General features: G+C 43.5%; 1 protein-coding gene across 3 annotated transcripts in view; it reads left to right on the top strand.

Annotated features, from left to right (window-relative positions):
• Positions 1 to 21,630, top strand: part of WDHD1 (WD repeat and HMG-box DNA binding protein 1) — a 57,167-nt gene extending 35,537 nt beyond the window's left edge. For 2 of the 3 annotated variants that reach the window (XM_030562952.1, XM_030562950.1), the window contains exons 18-26: positions 815 to 946; positions 1,822 to 2,045; positions 12,958 to 13,085; positions 14,500 to 14,556; positions 14,824 to 14,867; positions 15,018 to 15,176; positions 15,613 to 15,734; positions 17,833 to 17,968; positions 20,677 to 21,630. In XM_030562952.1, coding sequence (XP_030418812.1) covers positions 815 to 946; positions 1,822 to 2,045; positions 12,958 to 13,085; positions 14,500 to 14,556; positions 14,824 to 14,867; positions 15,018 to 15,176; positions 15,613 to 15,734; positions 17,833 to 17,968; positions 20,677 to 20,880 — 1,206 coding nt within the window. In that variant the 3' untranslated portion in view covers positions 20,881 to 21,630. The remainder of the gene's footprint in view (positions 1 to 814; positions 947 to 1,821; positions 2,046 to 12,957; positions 13,086 to 14,499; positions 14,557 to 14,823; positions 14,868 to 15,017; positions 15,177 to 15,612; positions 15,735 to 17,832; positions 17,969 to 20,676) is intronic. The other variant, XM_030562951.1, reaches the window with a different exon arrangement.
• The last annotated feature ends 573 nt before the right edge of the window (positions 21,631 to 22,203 follow it).

Here is a 22,203-nt window from a genome sequence, read left to right as displayed (position 1 = left end):
ATCTCCAGGATTGTCCTAGAGTCTCCAGGAATTAAAGATTAATCTTTAATTAAAGATCATGTCATGTGATGAAACCTCCAGAAACACATACAACCAACATTGACAACACTATTTGGAGCACTTTTGTGTGTGGATATGCTGTGTTTTACAAGCATGCCATAAAGTTAGAATCATAGGACTGGAAAGAACCTTGAGAGGTCATCTAGCCCAGTCCCCTGCACTCATGGCAGGACTAAGTATTATCTAGACCATCCCTGACAGGTGTTTGTCTAACCTGCTCTTAAAAATCTCCAATGATGGAGATTCCACAACCTCCCTAGGCAATTTATTCCAGTGCTTAGTCACCCTGACAGTTAAGGAAGTTTTTTCCTAATGTCCAACCTAAACCTCCCTTACTGCAATTTAAGCCCATTGCTTCGTGTCCTATCCTCAGAGGTTAAGAAAAACCAATTTTTCTCCCTCCCCTTTGTAACAGCCTTTTAGGTACTTGAAAACTGTTATCATGTCCCCTCTCAGTCTTCTCTTTTCCAGACAAAACAAACCAGTTTTTTCAATCTTCCCTCACAGGTCATATTTTCTAGACCTTTAATCATTTTTGTTGCTCTTCTCTAGACTCTCTCCAGTTTGTCCAATTTGTTCTTAGTGTGACATATTTTTCTTTTGCAGATAAAGGCTTAAGGACAAATATCTATCACTTCCTCAACAGGATGTGAAAAGGATCATTAGAGAATAATTTGATACAAGTTGGTGAAAAGTACTAAGTACCTTTTTTTTTCTGGCGTTTAGTATGCTTTTTTTCCTCTCTCTTATTCAGGAACAATTTTGGCGTTCAGTATTGTTTCACAACCACTTGGATTATTTATCAAAAAATGGATATGAATATGATGAAAATGCTAAAAATGAGGCAGCAAAAGAACAGCAGGAGCTTTTAATGAAATTGTTTGCTGTAAGTAAAATTTAAATGCAAAAGAAATTAAAGCTTATTGTTGAGCATTAATTTTCAGTAGATGGCATTTGATGCTGTTTAAGTATGGATAGCTACTTTGTCATTTTCTTCCACGTGTACAGTTATCCACCTCACACACTGTATGATTTTAGTCTCACTGTTGCATTTCAATTGTGGAAAAGGTGGTGTACAGCGAGAACTCCTTTTTTTTGCTATACAATTAGGTATTGTTGGCACTCTCTGCGTAATAAGTCTAGCACCAGAATACTATAGGTGTTGCAGGGTCAGAACTGAATTGTGTTGGCAGTGCTATGTGAAATGTTTGCATAGATCCTGCCCACATTGTGTAAATCTTGTTTACTTCTCTTATACATGTAGTCCCACTGAAATCAGTAACTCTAATCAAGAGAGTCAGGAGAGCAGGATTAGGTCTATCCTTCGTTGTTGAAGGCAGTGTTGTTAAACTTTCACTGTCATGATTACTAAATTTCCAGCATTTTTTTTTAATAAATGAAAGCCTTAATTAATGGGCTTGCATACTCATGCATGCTCCCTATTAAAAAAACTATTTTGAATTTCAAGGCTCTCTCGCGCTCTCTCATTCGCTATTTGTGTGTGTGTATGTGTGTATATATATAATATATAAAAAAAAAAATTGGCCAATAGGTCTGTGTTGCCTAAGAAAAGTTACTGTCCTTACAAATGACTAGGAGCTATAAGGTGTATATATACAGGTGTCTGGCTAAGCTGTGCCCCTTATGAGATATTAAGTTGGTGGTGGTTAGTGCCATTACTACGATTAATTATTCTCTTTGGGTCATTCTAGGAAGCATGCCTGTGGAGTATGTAACTAAAGGATTATTTTTCTTTGTTAGCTTTCTTGTAAACTGGAACGTGAATTTCGTTGTGTGGAGCTTGCTGATTTCATGACCCAAAATGCTGTCAATTTAGCTATCAAGTATGCATCTCGCTCTAGAAAACTAATATTAGCCCAACGGCTGAGTGAGATGGCTGTAGAGAAAGCGACAGAGATGGCAGCACCTGAAGAAGATGATGATGAGGAGGAGGAGGAGGATTTCCGAAATCATCTGAATGCTGGGTAAAAAGAATTTTGACATGATAAAGGAACCTGCAAAGTTTTTTTAATATGGATAGATTCAAAATTATAATGCTATAACTTGCAATATATTTATTAGTGTTATGACAATCAGCTCTAATCCTAGTGTGATTCTACTCTAAAAATTGTCTCTATAAAAGTAGAGCTGTGTTGTTCAATAGCTTTACTCCCTCTGGGGATTCATTGCAATAAGTTAGCTCTGAAGAGCCAGCAAAGCTAGAGAGAGTGGATTGGTTCATTTCCTGCGTATGTGGTGTTGGAAGAATTTTTATTTAAGTCGCTCAGTTACCATACTAATGATGGTGGTATTTGAACCTATATAGAATAGAATAGAACTAAGTTCTGATTGCAAACTACTGTTGATGATGCATTAGGCTGAAGAAACTCAGATCAATTTCTTGAGATTCTAGGCTGGGTTGGCAGCGTAGGGACTTAAGGCTAGTCTACACACAAAACTGATCCTGAAATAACTAGGTCAGTTTGATGCACACCTTTTGTTATTAATGTCCACACGTAGACTTGCACCAAAATAACAAAAATTGTGATTTAAAACCAAGTTAGTTATTTCAGTGCAAGAATGTGGTAGAACAGCCTTTAGTTGCGATTTACAGCCAAAGTGGATGTTCCTCACAGTCCCTGTCCCCCTAGGAGTAGACAGAGGATTAGAGGTGGTATTAAATGGCGTCACTAATCCAGTGATAGAAAAGCTTTCGCAGCCTTTCACCAGCGGTGAGATAATGGCATCACAGTACAGTGCATAAAGTTAGGAAGCTTATTTTGGTAGAAAGAAGTTTAATTTTGCAACAAGTCAAGGCCCATACATAAAAATGTCTGCAGGTTTACTTTGGAATACGTGGCTGCAAACAAGATGATAACTCCCTTCCAAGTAGTCTGCTCCAGTTTTCCGGTTCATGAATGGAAGCCACAGTCTAATGTTGATGATTTCAGTCTCTTCTAGGGTTGAATTATATCACAAAAACTAGATTTTTCTTATTGCCAGATTCAGTCGTTGCTGTAAGATTCTTGTTGGGAAAAGAGAGCTTCTGTTTACGTATACACACATCTTAGTAATCAGCAAAGATTGAGAGAGTATTACAGAAAATGTACTTAGTAATTTAATGGGATTTCAGTAAAATATAAGATCATATTTTCAACATTTGTTGCCTAAATTGCAGTTTGAAAATATATGCATCCAGTTAATTGGCTTTTTATTTGAATGAGTAGTTCTTCTTCGAGTGCTTGCTCATATCTATTCCAATTAGGTGTGTGCACGCTTGTCAGAAGATTTTTACCCTAGCAACGCTCGGTGGGTCGGCGGGGCGCCCCCTGGAGTGGCGCCGCTATGGTGCTGGATATATACCCCTGCTGACCCAGCGGCCCTTCAGTTCCTTCTTACCGCCTGTGACAGTCATTGGAGCTGTGGAGTGCGGCTTTGCTGATCTCCACATCCCTAGCCACTAGTAGTTCTTTACTGCTACTGTGTCTATAGTTCGAGTTCTTATAGTTAGTCCTTATCTTTATAGTTAGTGTATATAGTTCAGGGGGGATTGGGGATTAGCCCCTTTCCTCCACCCCAGTGCAGGCCCATGCCCAAGGCACCGGGATTCAAACCGTGCTCGGCATGCCAAAAGCTGATGCCAGTAGGGGATCCCCACGACTCCTGCCTCAAGTGCCTAGGGGAATCCCACCTTCCTGATAAGTGCCGCATTTGCAAGTCCTTTAAACCAAGGACAAAGAAGGAGCAGGACTTCCGATTGAAGTAGCTCCTCATGGAGTCGGCGCTGAGCGCCCAACAGACTGCTTCGGTAAGGAGCGCCCCTCTGGCACCGACCCTTACCGGCACCGACATCTGATCGGCACCGCTCCCTGTCCCTGAGACCTGGGAAGCAACATAGTGCGTCAACTTCGGCTGCATGGAAGGAGCGCTCTTCCAAGACGGCTTGTCCGGCACCCTCATCTGCCATGGTACCGTCGACTGTGACTCCATAGATTGCTACTCTGCCAAGCTCGGCACCGTCGATTCCGGTCCCACAAAGGTTGTTGAGTCCGGTTCCCGACAGCTCCCCGCAGGGCCGTAGCAACAAAGAACGTGGCCCCCTCCGAACATATGTCCGGGGCCCCTTACAATGCAGAAACTGGAATGCGGTATTTATTTTATACAATATACAGGGTTCATATTATGTATACATAGGCCTATAGTGTACATGTATTCTGTATTTACGCAAAGCGCTTCTTTCGAGCCTTGTTCTCCACAAATTGGTTAATCAATGCGTCATAGTCTAGAGATCTGGCAATCTTGTTATCGACTGAGATAACTGCAAGCGCAGAAAGCCTGTCATCTGTCATGGTTGAGCGCAGGATATTCTTGATCAGTTTCATTCTGCTGAAGCTCCTTTCAGCACCAGTGACAGTAACTGGTGTGGTCAGAAGAATTCTGATGCAAATGCAAAGATTCGGATATATACAAGAACAGCCTTCAGGAGATATGTACGTTAAAAAATTGTTTGCCGTGACAAGTCCTCTCTCTTTCTTGATGACATAAATAAAACGATTCAATTCCATTATGAGTTCGTCGGCATCAATGTCTCCCATTTTTCTTTCAAAATTTTTGCTGTGATTCTCTAGTTCATTTTCTCTGTGACACTGCTTCAGGCTGTTAGCGTTGTACAGAAATCCAAGCAACTTATACCACTCCACGAGTTGGTCAAATCGTGACGAAACAGAAGATATGGCTTGATCAGTGAGAACAAGAAAGAACTGCGATTTGAATTTTTCTTCGGCAGAAAGACGACTCGAATCATCAGCACATTCATAATCAAACATTCTCTTCTTACGTCGCACCCTGGTTTCTGGAAACACCTGCTCAATACCCATATGCTCTGCTATTTCACATGCATTTGTGACCACAGAATTATATCCTGTATTTCAATAGTCTTCCAAAAACTTCATTATAGCACCGACTTCTGCCTGCAGTATGTCAATTGACACATCTGGTGACTGAATTAATTTGCTGGTTTTATTGATGTGAAATAGTATATCGTACCACGTGTACACAGTCAGAACAAAAGGCCACGTAGTAACATGGTCTAAAAGCGCACTGGCTTCTGTTGCTGTATTGCCATGTTTCTTTTCGAGCGCATATTCTCGCAAAGATGACAAAGCATTGCACAATTCTTCAAGGTGATAACACAATGGCTTCACAGCATCAATTCTCGACTCCCAACGAGTGTCTGATAACCCTTTAACAGATATTGGCATATGTTCTTGAAGTATATCCCAACATGAAGGTGAAGAAGAAAAGATAACGTATATTCTGTTAATCAGACCGAAAAAGTCAGCGGCATATTTTGATGACTTTGCCGCCTCTGAGATCACAAGATTCCAAGTGTGAGCTCCACATAGTACATACAAGGCATGGTCATTTATTTCTAGCATGTGGGCTTGAACTCCTTTATTCTTTCCTCTCATATTTGCGCCGTTATCATAAGCTTGCCTCTCATGTCAGCAATGTCTATTGCTAAGTTGTTTGCCTTTTCAAGAAACGCTTCCAATAAGCCCTCGCCAGTTGTATCATGAACATTAAGAAAACCAACAAACGCTTCACGAATATTGACACCATCTTCACCGTTGCATTCAACAAAGCGTAACACCACAGACATCTGTTCTTCATGTGACACGTTGGGAGTACAGTCCAAAATAACTGAATAATATTTTGCTTTTTTAAGCTGCACTATGTTGGCCTCTTGAATGTTTCTGGCAACAAGTTGAATCAGCTCATTTTGGATCTGTGGACTGAGGTACTGAACATGTGTCTCTGGCTTCTTAATCCTCTGTAAAAGTTCGCTGAGGACAGTATCATACTTTGCAAGCAATTCAAACAGTCCCAAAAAGTTGCCATTCGAAGGATCGCCAAGCTTTTCATTACTTCCTTGAAATGCCAAGTTTCTTTCGGACAAGAAAATAACGACATCAACCATGCGTTTGACAACATTTCTCCAGAAATCTCTTTCTTTCAGAAAAGCCTGCAATTCGAGTTGGTCAATAGATGTACAGTTTACTATGCCTGACCGAAGGTCAAACCATTTTACCATACCGTCTTGATGACCTTTGCCTGTTTCATGCTGCTGGTCTTTTTGACAGTGCTTTCCAAGCAGATGTTCCACGACATAGCGGTATGTCGCCAATGCCAAATAATTTACAACAAAAACAAAAAATGGCATCTTTCTGAACTGAGTACATTAACCATGAACGTCTTATTTTCTCGCCATTTGCCATGGTTCGATAGAAATGAGTACTTGTGAACCTCCATCTTTCCTTGTTAAATGGAAATTGGTAACTTTCATTCTGCGGTGGGCCACGTGCAACAATGTCACACACTTGCCTGTCCGATATTATAGACGGCCAGTCTCCTGGATCATCTGTCAGTGGTTCAGATTCAGATACTTCTTTTCCGGCAGCAGCTGGAGTATCTGACAGTTTGTTTGGTAGAACAACTGGCTTCACCTTCGACCTCACTTGAAGCACTTCTGGATAATTCTGGATACGATTCGTCGCTGCTAGCACTGTCCGTTTCATCTGCCTGTATCTGTAGGTTGGATTGCAGTGCAAAATACATTGACAACTTTGGAATTTTCTCAAGTTCCTTCTCGGCATCTTTTGCTGCCTTTCGTTTACTAGCTCCGCTCTTATACATTCTCTTAGACATCACAAAGCACGCTTCTGCGTTGGAAATGATAAAAAACTAAACAACTAAATTAATAACATTTATCCGCCGACCACCATTATGAACGCAAATAAACATTCTTTGAATGGGTCCAACTAAAATTCGAAACTGACCGACAGACAACTGATGTAGCCAATAGCATTATGATGTATTATAATGACTTCACGGTTTTGTCAGTAAAACCGACATGGATTGTGCAATAGCATCAATAAATGTCACTTCCTAGTTATACCTTACATTTTTTTTGCCACTTTTAGGGGCCCTCTTCCTTGCGGGGCCCCCTCCGGTCGGAGGGTATGGAGGGCGCTCGCTACGCCTCTGGCTCCCCGGCTCATGCTGTGGTAGAGCTTGCCCTCCCTTCTACGCCGGAGACCTTCTCCACGGCAAGGGAGCTCATCGCAATGACGGAGTCAACACAGCCTCAACCTCTGGCACCACCAGTGCGGGTCATACAATCCATCGGCAAGCTGGCCATGGTAAGGCCTCCTTCTGTTGGTCCACCAGAGAGACATTGTTCAAGATCCCTGTCTCGCAGACGATCTCAATCGTGCCGTTCCCACTCTCGGCACCGCTCGCAGTCCCGGCACTGCTCTCCATCGTGGCACCGGTTGCGCTCACGGCACCGTTCGGCATCTTGGTTACCGGATAGATACTCCTGGTACTGATCCGGCTCCCGGTACCGATCTCAGCACCGTGTATCCCGCAGTCGCTCCAGACGAAGGCACTCAAGATCTTGGTCGACCTCCCGGCACCGATACAGTAGAAGGTCCCGGTCTCGCTCGCAGTACCGTTATAGCTCCCGGTACCGCTCCGGGTCCGAGTGTCGAGATCAGTGGCGCCATCTCAGGGCCTATCGGCACTGCTGTGGCCTTCCAGACACACATCGGTGTCATCGCAGGCTGGTAGCGCATCCTATCATCAGGAGCGTAACTCTGATGTCCCCAGCCATATATTCTTGGAGAGACAGAGCCATGAGCAAGGGCCTCATCACTGGTCCTTCTGGACACCATGGGCATACCACCAAAGCCAAGATGCGCCATCAGTGGCTCAACGGTCGGCCCCATCAGAACACTGGGCACCAGAGGCGACAGTAAGCCGCCCCCCACTCACAGGCACGGACGAGGCGCCAATACCATCTGCAGTCGCCGAGGTTCCACCAGATGCAGATGACGCCCATCAAGTGCAGGAGCCACCAAAGGACCCTTTGGTCCCGGGCCTCTCCTCCTCCTCCTCACCTGATGAGGCGGTGGCGGGGACATTCTCCTCAGACCCTCCACCAATTGACCTCAGGGCCCATCAGGACATTCTGCGCCGAGTGGCTCAGAATATGAACTTGCAGGTGGAGGAGGTCCGTGAAATAGAGGACCCAGTCGTGAACATCCTGTCGGGTGATGTACCTACTAGAGTTGCTCTTCTGTTCATCCACACTATACAGGCTAATGTAGACACCATTTGGCAATCCCCAGCTTCAATTCCACCTACAGCAAGGGGAGTAGAGAGGAAATATATGGTCCCCTCAAAGGGGTACGAATATCTCTACACTCACCCGCCTTCTTGCTCTCTAGTTGTCCAGTCGGTGAACAAACGGGAGCATCATGGCCGGCCAGCCAGCCCCAGCTCCTGAGTCAAAGGAGGCTAGGCATATGGACCTACTAGGCCACAAAATATACTCGGCCGGGGGCCTCCAGCTTAGGGTGGCGAACCAACAAGCCCTCCTAAGTAGGTATAACTTTAACACGTGAGTGTCCCTGGGGAAGTTTACGGAGCTTCTTCCCCAGGAGTCCCGTCAAGAATTCACGGCCCTACTTGAGGAGGGTAAAAAGGTAGCGAGAACCTCCCTCCAGGCCTCTCTGGATGCAGCGGATTCTGCAGCCAGAACTCTGGCATCAGGAGTAACGATGAGGCGTATCTCCTGGCTCCAGGTATCCGGCCTTCCCCCTGAATTGCAACAAACTATTCAGGATTTACCCTTTGAGGGCCAGGGCCTTTTCTCAGACAAGACTGACCCCAGGTTGGAAAGTCTGAAGGACAATCGTGTTATAATGCACTCACTGGATATGCACACGCCAGTGACCCAACGCAGGGCCTTCAGGTCCCAGCTACACTGTCCTTACGCCCAGACTAGGCCATGTCAGGACGTTACTAGAAGGCGTGGCAGGGGGAATCATCAGAGACAGTCTAGCCCTCAAGAAGCTCAAAATCAGGCACCCCCTAAACCACCAGCAGGGCCTAAGCAGAACTTTTGATGGGACGCCCGAGGACGGCCCACCAGTTACCCCACCGGATTCTTCTACTCCGTTTTTCAACCGCCTCTCCCGATTCTTCCCTGCCTGGTCCCAGCTAACTTCAGATCGCTGGGTCCTGCGCATGGTGGAAGACGGATACCACCTCCAGTTTGCCTCAACCCTGCCTTCCCACCCTCCCTACCCGTCCCTCTTCAGGGACCCCTCTCATGAGCAATTCTTCCTACAAGAGGTCCAGTCGCTCCTAGCCATGGGAGCCATAGAGGAGGTGCCAAAGGACATGAGAGGCAAGGGGTTTTATTCTCGCTACTTCTTAATCCCCAAGGCAAAGGGAGGTCTACGACCGATCCTGGACCTGCGAGAACTCAACAAACTCATGATAAAGCTGAAGTTCTGCATAGTATCCCTGGGGACCATTATCCCATCCCTGGATCCGGGAGACTGGTATGTCACCCTCGATATGAAGGACGCGTATTTCCAAATCGCAATTTACCCACCACACAGATGGTACCTCCGTTTTGTAGTCAACCACCAGCACTTCCAGTTTACTGTACTTCCGTTTGGCCTTTCTACAGCTCCGCATGTCTTTACAAGTGTAGTCACCGCCTCCCTCCGCCGTCAGCAAGTACATGTATACCCGTATCTCGACAATTGGCTCATTCGAGGGACTTCCCAATGGCAATTATTACAGCACCTGCACGTCGTCGGAGACCTCTTCAGGAGCCTAGGTCTCATGATCAACACGGAAAAGTCTACCCTCATGCCATCGCAGAGAATAGACTTCATTGGAGCAATTCTGGACTCCAATCTGGCCGGAGCCTGCCTCCTGCAGTCGCATTTTCAGACAATGGCTTCATTAATCCGAAGTCTTCAAATCTTCCCGACAACGTTGGTGCACACCTGCCTCAGCCTAGTAGGTCACATGGCCTCCTGCACCTTCGTGACCAAGCACGCCAGGCTACGCCTCCGTCCCTTCCAAGCCTGGCTGGCTTCAATGTACCAACCACGCAGAGACAGCCTGGACTCGGTGCTCACTATCCCCAGGAAGGTTCTGGACTCCCTAACCTGGTGGCTAGACCCCACTCTAGTCTGTGCAGGGATGCCATTCCACCCAGCTCAACCCTCGATGGCCCTAACCACTGACATGTCATCTCTGGGTTGGGGTGAACACCTCGGGAGACTCCGCACTCAAGGCTTCTGGTCGCCTCAAGAACTGGCTTTACATATCAATGTGTGGGAGCTGAGAGCAGCATGCCAGGTGTTTCGAGACCATCTCCAAGGCCATTGTGTATCAGTGTTCACGGACAACACAACGGCCATGTTTTACGTAAACAAGCAGGGCGGAGCACGCTCCTCCCTCCTTTGCAAAGAAGCCATCCACCTTTTGGAACTTTTGCATAGCCCACTCCATCGAATTGGTAGCGTCTTTTCTCCCAGGAATCCAGAACACCCTGGCAGATCACCTCAGCAGATCCTTCCCGTCTCACAAGTGGTCGATTCGCCCGGACGTCATCCATTCTGTTTTCCGGAAGTGGGGGGTTTCCCCACATAGACCTATTCGCCTCCCGAGAGAACAGGAAATGCCAGGTGTTCTGCTCCTTCCAGGAATGGTCCCTGGGCTCCCTCTCAGACGCATTCCTGATCCCGTGGAAGAGGCATCTACTTTATGCCTTCCCACCGTTTCCACTCGTCCACAGAGTCCTACTCAAGCTCCGCAGGGACAGAGCCCACCTGATTCTCATTGCTCCAGTGTGGCCGAGACAACACTGGTACACCACGTTGTTCGACCTCTCAGTGGCAGACCCGATTTCCCTGCCACTCTGGCCAGACCTCATAACACAGGACTTCGGCAGGCTTCACCATCCGGATCTGCAGTCCCTTCATCTCACAGCTTGGTTGCTGCATGGTTGAGCCAGACTGAATTGCGTTGCTCTGCCTCGGTCCAACGCGTGCTCTTGGACAGTAGGAAGCCTCCCACTAGGATGACATATCTCGCTAAGTGGAAGTGTTTCTCTTGTTGGTGCGCTCAGCTTAACTTAGTCCCCAGGCAGGTATCCTTTCCCACTGTCCTGGACTACCTCTAGTCCCTAAAAGAGCAGGGCCTAGTGGTCTCTTCCATAAAGGTGCATCTGGCAGCCATTTCCGCCTTCCATCCGGGGGAAAATGACCAATCAGTCTTCTCACCCTATAGTCTCAAGGTTCCTCAAAGGACTGAAACGTTTGTACCCTCAAGTTAGATGCCCGACCCCTACCTGGGATCTAAACCCAGTGCTAGCCAAGCTTATGGGTGCCCCTTTCGAACCACTGGCTACCTGCTCGCTGCTGTACCTCTCCTAGAAGACAGCCTTCCTCGTCGCTATTACTTCGACGAGACGAGTATCTGAGCTTCGGGCTTTGACAGCGGACCCCCCGTACACTGTATTCCATAAGGACAAGGTACAGCTGCGACTGCACCCCTCTTTCCTCCCTAAGGTGCTGTCTGCCTTTCATGTCAACCAAGACATCTTCCTCCCAGTCTTCTTCCCGAAGCCGCACTCATCGCGTTGGGAACAACAGCTATACACCCTGGACATCCGCAGGGCTCTAGCCTTTTATATCGAGAGAACCAAACCCTTCCGAAGGTCACCTCAGCTCTTTGTAGCTGTCACGGACCGGATGAAAGGCTTACCAGTCTCTTCCCAACGGATTTCATCTTGGGTAACATCCTGCATTCGCACATGCTATGAATTGGCTCACGTTCTGGCTAGCCACCTCACCGCCCACTCTACTTGGGCGCAAGCTTCATCTGCTGCCTTCCTGGCCCACGTCCCCATCCAGGAAATATGTCGAGCAGCTACCTGGTCATCAATTCATACCTTTGCCACACATTACGTATTGGTTCAACAGTCCAGAGATGATGCAGCATTTGGCTCAGCAGTTTTGCATTCTGCAACATCTCGCTCCGACCCCACTGCCTAGGTAAGGCTTGGGAATCACCTAACTGGAATGGATATGAGCAAGCACTCGAAGAAGAAAAGACGGTTACTCACCTTTGTAACTGTTGTTCTTCGAGATGTGTTGCTCATATCCATTCCAAACCCGCCCTCCTTTCCCTCTGTTGGAGTAGCTGGCAAGAAGGAACTGAAGGGCCATTGGGTCGGCAGGGGTATATATCCAGCGCCATAGTGGCACCATTCCAGGGAGCGCCCAGCCGACCCACCGAGTGTTGCTAGGGTAAAAACCTTCCGACGAGCGTGCATGTGGCGCGCGTGCACCTAATTGGAATGGATATGAGCAACACATCTCGAACAACAGTTACAAAGGTGAGTAATAGTCTTTTTGTGCATGTAATTGGCATGTATGCTCAATTAAATGATTAATCTTGAAAACTTGGCCCATTTATATTATTGCAAATTGTCAACGCTATATTGCAGGAGATCTCAGATACTTTATCCCTTTCCTCAATAGTTAGCACCTTTCTCATTAATTCTTCCTTCAAAAATGGTTGCAATGTTCTTCTTACTCAGAGCGCACCTACTCTTGCCTGTCTTGGGGAGTAAGGTAAAATAGTGTGGATCTATCTCTGAGCCTTTTGAGTTCTGGAAATCAGTGCAGGCTGTTTTAATTCAGTGTTGTGAACTTCAAGAGAACACACAGGCATATGTGATCCCACTTAGTGTCATAGGAGTACTGTGTTGGTGGCACTGACGTAGTTATTGATATTTAATTTATTAAACCTTTGAATTGTTTTGACTGTCTTATCACAGATTAATCAATAGCATAATAATAATAAAAAAAAAGCCCAGACTGTTTTCATTTTATTAAAATTAATACATAAATGTAACTTGGTCTCACTTTATTCCTTTCTGTTAATGAGCGTTCCTCTTTCCCTTTTGGATGAGGTGGAGTTTTATGCACAGCCTCATTAGAATTAATTATTTCCACTTAGTTATAGCAGCTCTACAACAGAGTGGAGCCAGCCTCGAGTCAGAAACCTGCACGAACAAGATATGGAAGACAGCAAGGAAGCTGATGCAGTTGAGGAAGTGGAAGAAATGCCAGAAATGCAAAAATTTAGTAAGAAACACTTCTTGGGCAGGTTGGGAAGTTTACGCCGATCTTTGTTTTACAGACTTAATAGGAATTTTTCATTCTGGAAATTCCCCTCATAACTTTATAAAATGGATTGGGTGATAACACAACAATTTATATAGCATTTAACATTTTTAAAGAATTAATTTTCAGGACACCAATCTGAGGTAGGTAAGTATCATCTCCATCTTACAAGGAAAGTGAGGCACAGATGTTAAGTGACACAGCAGGTCAGACACATACGTAGAGCCCTGCAAGGATACAAAATTTGTATCCGCAACCAAGCTGTAATCCACAAAAATGATCTGTGGATATAAAGCTGATATCCGCAGATTTGCAAGGCTTTAGATATAAAATTTGGATCCTCATCCATTTGCGATCTGCAAAAATGGTCAATGGATATCCGTATCTGTGGATGCAAAGCAGATAGCAGCAGATTTGTAGTGCTCTACACATAGGGTCTGATTCAAAGCCCACTGAAGTCAATGGAAAGAAATAAGGATTCTTGACTCCAGTTAGGACACTAACCATTAGACATGTTTGAACATCCCACTTAACTATGTTACTGTCATTGCATTTTTTGTATGGTTTCATTTTTAACAATAGCACCTACTGACTTCTGGGTCACCTGATGGAACTGTTTCCTTGGTTTCAATTCAGCTCTTACCTGGGCTGAATTAACAGAATGAAGGCACACCCTGGCTGCATCCTCTCCCTGGCTGCCAATGCCCATTTTCTGCCGCACCTGAAGGAAAAGGGTTATAGGGAGCTTGTGATGCTCTGCTATATCTTTACTATCACCTCCAGACAGACTTTCTAGCACGCATCTCCTTGTGCTCTTTCCATTTCCCGCCTTCTGTGTATTAATACATATTTAGTAATATGAATGCTTTGGACTCTAAGATGGAGAGGTTGGAGGGGAAATAATCACTGAACTACAGTGTAGCACATGCTTGCCATATTTTTTTTGAGGAGTGAAGAGTGCAAACACTGACACTTGCTTTGAAGACCTGCAGTTATAAGTTAGTTTTTTCTTTTCTTAGTATGCTCTTTTCTATATTATGGTAACACTTTAAGTACTAGAAATTATTTTAAATAAATGCTGTTGCTTCTACTGCTCAGAAAGATGAAGTTTAAGTGGGGTTATCCATAAAAGTGGCAAAGTAAAGCTTAGCTTATCAAAATAAATATTCAACTCTTTCCTTCTTCTTAGAAAAGGTGAATCCAAATAGGGATTCAATTATTTAAATATGTCGGTTAAAGCACTTATGCAAATACTAAAATATAAAGTAATGATGAAAGTTACATATGAGTTCACTAGGATTTTTTTAAAATGAGTTGTGCTGTTTTAATATTTGCATTTTGTTATGAATTTAAAATGCATCTTTTTATTCTGAAGGACAAAATCCATTCTGCAAAACTGTAGGATTGCCAGAAATGTCTACTCCTAAATCTGGTGAGTAAATTTCATTTTATTCCAATAAGAAAATTTTGTTGTCAGGTCTATCATTTTGTTGTCATTATCTACCCATGTGCCTTTCCTCCTGTTTCCTAACATTCTAGTAAAAGTGCAGAACTCTCAGTTTTCATTTAACAGGCTGGAATACTTTTATTTTCCTAATTAAGGAAATAAAATTATAAATATTCCATTTAAACATATGAAACACACACAATACTTTGCAGATTTTCATGTGCTGTTTTTTTCCCTTTTCTGTAACAAAAGCTGTAATTACATCTAGCAGTCAAGGACGAGTCAATCCCTTCAAGGTAAGAATTTTGCGGTTTATCTGAGAGTGGGTTGTGGGTTTTTTTGCTTTTTTTTTTAAGTTAAGATTTTCATATAAAAGAAATTCTTTGGAAAAGAAGACTCCCTTTTGTGACTGAAAATAAAATGCTCCCAACTGTTTGTTATTTTAGGTATCGGCTAATCAAAAAGACCCAACGACTCACTCAGCTAATATTCTAGATAATATGAGCAAGTTCTCCAAGAATACCCCGACACCTAACAGCCGGGCTGTAAACAAACAAAAGTCTCCAGTTATAAAGCCTCTGATCCCCAAGCCGAAATCCAAGCAGGTAATATTTCCAGTCTTTACACTAGTTCAGTGAGCAAAAAGTTAGTGAGTAAAATTGAATTTTCCCTGCTCTTATTGTATATAGGAAACACTGTTGATTGAATGAAACAACCCAGATACTAAACTCTGTCCAAGCAGAGTACAGAAATGTGTAGAACTATACCATGTGCAGACTAAAAAGCAATATGAGATTTTTTTTTTGTCCAGCTGTAGAAAGCATGCCCTTGAAGTGACTTCAGTAGTTATTCTTATTTAATAATAGAGTATTAATAATACACATATACTGTCTTAAGGTTTTAAACCATCAGTTTAACAGCAGAAACCCTCGGTAAAATCGCTTTTCCTTGGGATGATATATTTTATATTGTCAGATGTAGACGTATTCACAATGTGTAAATATCACCAGTGAATTTTTCTAAATCTATACATTTTTATAGGCTTTAGCAGCCACTTTTTTCCAGCCCCGTCCACCCCATGCCGGTGACAAAACAGAAGAAAAAGAAGAAAAGGCTGAAACTATATTGCCTGAAATCCAAGCTGCTGCCACTGAAAACAAGAGGTGAGTGAATACAAGGGATTTCGTTTCTCACGTAACAATTCATTTTAATTTTGATGTATACACTTGACACAATTTCAGAAATGTCTGCATTTCTAATATCAGGCTCGTTAATTGTTGCTATTTCATTTTTCTCATTTGCACATTAATGTTCTTTAATTCTTTAGACCTGGCTAGTCTCAGGGTATGTCTGCTTTGCAGCCTGGGGTGTGAATTGTAACTCTGAGATGTACCCATGCTATCTGTACTCTAGCTAGCTTGCTAAAAATAGGAGTGAGGATGCTGCAGCGTGGGCTTCGGCAGTTGCTGCACAAGTGAGTACATACCCAGCAGGGTCAGGTGGACTTGTGCAGCCTGCACTGAAGCCTGTGCTGCAGCATCCTCACTTCTGTTTTTAGCGAGCTAGCTAGATTATATCTACATGAGCTGCCATTCACGTCCCAGGCTGCAATGTTGACTTACCCTAGAAATGTTGCATTTTTTAAAAAGTTTGGTTTGAACATTTTGGAACATAGGTATATCTCCATATATTATTATCTCATAGAACTGGAAGGGACCTTGAAAGATCATCGAGTCCAGTCCCCTGCCTTCACTAGCAGGACCAAGTACCATCCCTGACAGATTTTTGCCCCAGATCCCTAAATGGCCCCCTCAAGGATTGAACTCACAACTCTGTTTAGGAGGCCAATGCTCAAACCACTGAGCTACCGTGAGCTATCAAAGTGGTGTGTCAGCATTTCTGTCATATTCATCTTCGCAGTTTCACTAACTAATTGAGTGAAAACTTAGCTGCCTCGCCTCTAGCGGTAGTCGTTACACATCAAGATTGTGGGAACGATTTCTGATGGCATTGGAATGAGACAAAGCTGTATAAAACCATGATAAGAGCATTCATTAATAAGTTTTCACAGTTGTGAAGGCACTTTTAGGATCTTAGCTGGCTGCTATTTATAGTACATGTATTGTCAAACCTGTCTCTGCATAAAACAAATTGTGTGATTTTAAGGAAAATACAGTGAAAGCATAGAATGTTGCACGTCTCCCAATAGTTATAGAAAATCCGTTCACAGCTGATTTTGTGTCACTTTGAGATAGGTGCATTCGTATGTGACTGATAGTCATGTACAATGTATAATGTAAGTTTTAGGCCCTCAGCCATGATTTCTGCCTGGGTATTATTTATGCATCTGATATTGATTGTTGAACAATAGATTAAGCCATGCTGCTGTGCTTGATTGAAGTACTGGAAGTATTTACATTTGAAACATTTCCTGACATCTAAAATCTAAATCTAAAAGCTTCACAAGAGGTTCCAGATTGATAGGAGACTTGCATGAAAGTCTCCAATTTGAAAAGAGAACTTTGTGGCAGAGATCTTCGGAGACATTTTAAAGCAGTGGTGGGCAACCTGCAGCATGCAGCCCATCAGGGTAATCTGCTGGCGGGCCACCAGAGAGTTTGTTTACATTGACCGCAGGCTGCAGGTTGCCCACCACTGTTTTCAAGTCAAGTACTCTATTTTAAAAACACGCAGACTTGGCCTGTTGCTGCAGGCCTACTGGTGAACTGTTCTGAAGAGCAAAAAGAACAGAGTACTTGTGGCACCTTAAAGACTAACACACTTATTTGAGCATAAGCTTTCGTGGGCTACAGCCCACTTCATCGGATGCATAGAATGGAACATAACTGTAAAAAGATATTTATACATACAGAGAACATGAAAAGGTGGAAGTATTCATACCAACTGTAAGAGGCTAATTAATTAAGAAAAGCTATTATCAGCAGAGGAGAAAAGCTTTTGAAATGATAATCAAGATGGCCCATTTCGGACAGTTGACACGAAGGTGTGAGGATACTTTAACATGGGGAAATAGATTCAGTTAGTGTAATGACTGAGCCATTCCCAGTCTCTGTTCAAACCTAAGTTAGTGGTATCTAGTTTGCATATTAATAGAAACTGCTGAGTATGCTGACTTGCTTTTCTAGACAGGATCTCTGTGGCAATAAAAAACACTTCAATCAGTTCTTGTTGCAAATGCTATTTTTGTAAAGTTGTTCTGTAGGCCTCATATGCTGGAAATTATTTTTGTGACAATTTTAGACCAAAAACAGGATTCCAAATGTGGCTAGAAGAAAACAGAGAGAGTATTTTGGCAGATAATCCTGGTTTGGAGGAAGCAGACATAATAAAAGAAGGCATGAGTCGATTTAGAGTGCTGTCATCTGATGAAAGGATGGTAAGAAAGCCGTGTGGCACTATATTTTTCAAGAATTGTTTCTCTTTTACCACTGAATCCTGTGGAAATTCCAGTTTTGAAATTTCCTTAAATGCTGCTGCTCTCCATCTGGACTCAAAATATTATACCAGGCCAAATCCCAAAATACATGCTTTAATTATCAGCCAGATCTTAATAAATTGTTTATTTTCATAATGATTTAGAGGAAGGAGTAATGTTTACAATAGTAAATTGCAGACATGAAATCAGATTTGGAGAGGATGCAGAGACTAGGAAAGGAAAGAATTTAAAAGTTCAGCGAAGTAGTCAAGAATTAGTAAGGTGAGAGAAAAGGTAAACACACCAAGCGGAAGTTCAAAATGAGAGAATACTTGTTACAAAGGAGAAATATTGAGAAAGGCCTAGATGTGATCACCAGTAGCAAATTAGACAAGCACTTACAGTCTGAAGGTGTAGCAAATGCCATAATGGTATGTATAAATAAGCTGCGGCATGTAAGAGCAAGGAGGTAATAGTTCTTCACAAAGCCTTGGTTAGACCATGTTTATGTGAAACAGTGTGTGCACCATTGTCTTGTCTTGTTTTCCTTTACATGTCTTTTCTGTAACAAATAAGAAAACTTTGCTATTTTGGACCTGTAGCGATCTCATGGTGCAAATATTTAGTGATTAGATGTCCAAATTTCACCTGCAAAAACAAACGGACCAAGGCCTGAATAAAACCTGGTTTTTAAAATGTATAGACTACAGAAATCAACAAAAACGAATAGGAGTACTTGTGGCACCTTGGAGACTAACAAATTTATTTGAACATAAGCTTTCGTGGGCTACAGCCCACTTCATCGGATGCATGTAGTGGAAAATACAGTAGGAAGATATATTTCTATATCTGTATCTCTCTATATGTCTATAATATATACACAGAGAACATGAAACAATGGGTGTTACCATACATACTATAAAGAGAGTGATCAGTTAAGGTGAGCTATTATTAGAAGCAGAGAAAAAGAACTATTTGTAGCGGTAATGAAAATGGCCCATTTTCGGCAATTGACAAGGAGATGAAAGGAACTGGGGGGGAGGGAGGGCGGGAAATAAGCATGGGGAAATAGTTTTACTTTGTGTAATGGCCCATCCACTCCCAGTCTTTATTCAAGCCTAGTTTGATGGTGTCCAATTTGTGAATTAGTTCCAATTCAGCAGTCTCTCGTTGGAGTCTGGTTTTGAAGGTTTTTTTGTTGTAATATTGTGACTTTTAGGTCTGTAATCGAGTGGCCAGGGAGATTGAAGTGTTCTCCAACTAGTTATTGAATGTTATAATTCTTGACGTCAGATTTGTGTCCTATTATTCTTTTACATAGAGACTGTCCGGTTTGGCCAATGTACACGGCAGAAGGGCATTGCTGGCACATGATGGCATATATCACATTGGTAGATGTGCAGGTGAATGAGCCCCTGATGGTGTGGCTGATGTGATTAAGTCCTCTGATGGGATCTCCTGAATAGATATATGTACAGAGTTGGCAACGGGCTTTGTTGCAAGGATAGGTTCCTGGGTTAGTGTTTTTGGTGTGTGGTTGCTGGTGAGTATTTGCTTCAGGTTTGGGGGTTGTCTGTAAGCAAGGACTGGCCTGTCTCCCAGGATCTGTGAGAGTGATGGATTGTCCTTCAGGATAGGTTGTAGATCCTTGATGATGTGCTGGAGAGGTTTTAGTTGGAGGCTGAAGGTGATGGCTAGTGGCGTTCTGTTACTTTCTTCGTTGGGTCTGTCCTGTAGTAGTTGACTTCTGGGTACTCTTCTGGCTCTGTTCTGTTTCTTCACTTCAGCAGGTGGGTATTATAGTTGTAAGAACTCTTGTTAGAGATCTTGTAGGTGTTTGTCTGAGGGGTTGGAGCAAATGCGATTGTATCGTAGAGCTTGGCTGTAGACAATGGATCGAGTGGTGTGGTCTGGATGAAAGCTGGAGGCATGTAGGTAAGTATAGCGGTCAGTAGGTTTCCGGTATAAGGTGGTGTTTATGTGGTCATCATTTATTAGTACTGTAGTGTCCAGGAAGTGGATCTCTTGTGTGGACTGGTCCAGGCTGAGGTTGATGGTGGGTGGAAATAGTTGAAATCATGATGGAATTCCTCAAGGGCTTCTTTTCCATGGGTCCAGATGATGAAGATTTCATCAATGTAGCGCCAGTAGAGTAGGAGCGTTAGGGGTGTCAAAAAATCAACAAAGTGACTATAACTGTACTCTGAAGCCTGGGGCATTAAATATCCATCATGCTAAATTGAGAGAAACATAATTTTTTTGTGGTGGTGGTGGTGGTTGAGCGGGGGAGGGAGGAATTGTTGTATCACAAACATTTTTTTTGTTGTCAAAATTACTTAAACACAACCTTACCATGGTGTGTGTGCATTTAGAACAAAGGACCATTGAATAATTTGTCGAGTGATCATTAAAATACTACCATTAGTGTTCACAACTAGACTATGTAGGATATTGATGTAAAGAAGAGTCCTGCAGTAGCACAAGCTGGACTCAAGAAGTAATTTCCAACCTTACCAATGTCTCTCAAACCTTAGCAGTGGTCAGTGTAGTCACCATTGCAATGCTGCCTTATTCTGCAGACATTTTATTTCCGTGATTATATGGTAGGATAGTAGAATTCACTGTATTATGCTTTGGGTTTAGTTTTTTAATGTACTTGCTTTTTTAAGGTCTGGACAGAGAAAGCTAAAGGAGGAGCATCTAGTAATTCAGCTGAAGCAAAAAAGCGGAAGCGCCCAGCAGATGCAAAGAACGAGGGGAAAGAGAAAAGAGAAGAAAAATCAAAGGAGGACTCCAGTTTGCCCAAAAAACGGAAGCCGTTAGATCCATCTATAAATGTCAGATTGTCAGCCTTTGCATTCAAGCAGAGCTAAATCAAAATTGGTACCTTTCCACTGTTTTCTTGTCTCAAGATATTAGTTTCTCCTGTACTGAGAAATTTGCCAACATACTCCAGGTGCACTTGCAAAAAGAGTGAGTGTTTTGTCCTAAACGTTCCTTTACAAAGTGGAATGATGGAAATGATGCAGCATCCCTGAGATACTTGATGCAAATAAGTTTTTATATAAAGTGTGTATAGTTGATACAAATAGTGATAATTCATTGATTATTTTGTAGATATAGAGCCAAATTCTATGATGCAGCTTGGCCTTTGTGTGCCGTACCGCTCATGATATTTGATCCTAAAGCCAGTTAGGCCATGGAGAATCGGCAAAGCGTAAGGATGATCTCATGGTGTTGTAGAGCCAAAGTAGGGGCTCTTGTGTCACTTACTCTTATCCTGTCAAGGTAGCAAGGAGAAGATGCAATGGGGGGAGAGAAAGATGCCCCTGTACCATACTGATCTTTGGCTGCAGTTTCAACTCCTTGTGATGATTTCCAGCCATTGAGTTCCAGCAGCCTGATTTAGTACTGAAGGTCCATTCATGTACCAAAGCTGTATTGGGAACAGTGGGTGTACAGAGGAGACATTTAAGCCGTCTTATGTGTACATGTGTGTGCACCTCCCCCAACCTACACTCTGCGGAAGAGCTCTACCCCAGGATTTGGTCGCTCTTAACTTTTGAATTTGTGGGTTTTGTGTGTAATATTTGTTTAAAATAAAATGTGAACATTTCTGTGTTTAGGTTGGTGGAAGTCTCCTTTTCAATTTTTGCATGTGTGGCAGAGCTCTGACCTTGTTCCCGTGGGTCCTGTGCTTCTAGGCGTTTTATGCTACCCTCAGTGGCTCACTGTGACCCTCCATGTAGCCCTTCTCTCTCTAGGGCCAGGGTTACAGTCTACTGAGCCCTTTTCATCATAGGCCTGCAAGGAGGTTGGTGAGAGAACTCCCCACAGTCTCTGTTCAGCCTCCTGTCCTGACAGGGGCCTGACTTCCCCTCCCAGGAGATGTTCCTGTAGTGGTGGGTTGGGGGGAACCCGGGCCGGCCCTCTACTCCGGGTTCCGGACCAGGGACCCTAATGGTAGCAGTTTTTGGCATCCAACCTTTCACTGCCAGAGTTGCTACATTTCCCTGGGCCACTTCCCCACAGCTCTCCTGCTTCTCCCGTCTTCACCCTTATCGTAGGGCTCCTTTTAATGATGGTCTGAGGGTGTCTTCAGTAACCAGCCCGTCAGCTGCACTTCCTTTGCTCTGGCTCTTCCCTGTCTGACTGGAGTGAGCCCTTTTTATAGTATCAGCAGGGCCTTAATTAGA

Source organism: Gopherus evgoodei, chromosome 4 (genome assembly GCF_007399415.2).
Source record: "Gopherus evgoodei ecotype Sinaloan lineage chromosome 4, rGopEvg1_v1.p, whole genome shotgun sequence".
Classification (NCBI taxonomy): Eukaryota; Metazoa; Chordata; order Testudines; family Testudinidae; genus Gopherus; species Gopherus evgoodei.
The sequence above is the reverse complement of the archived record's forward strand: the minus strand, read 5'-3'. Positions and strand labels throughout refer to the sequence as shown.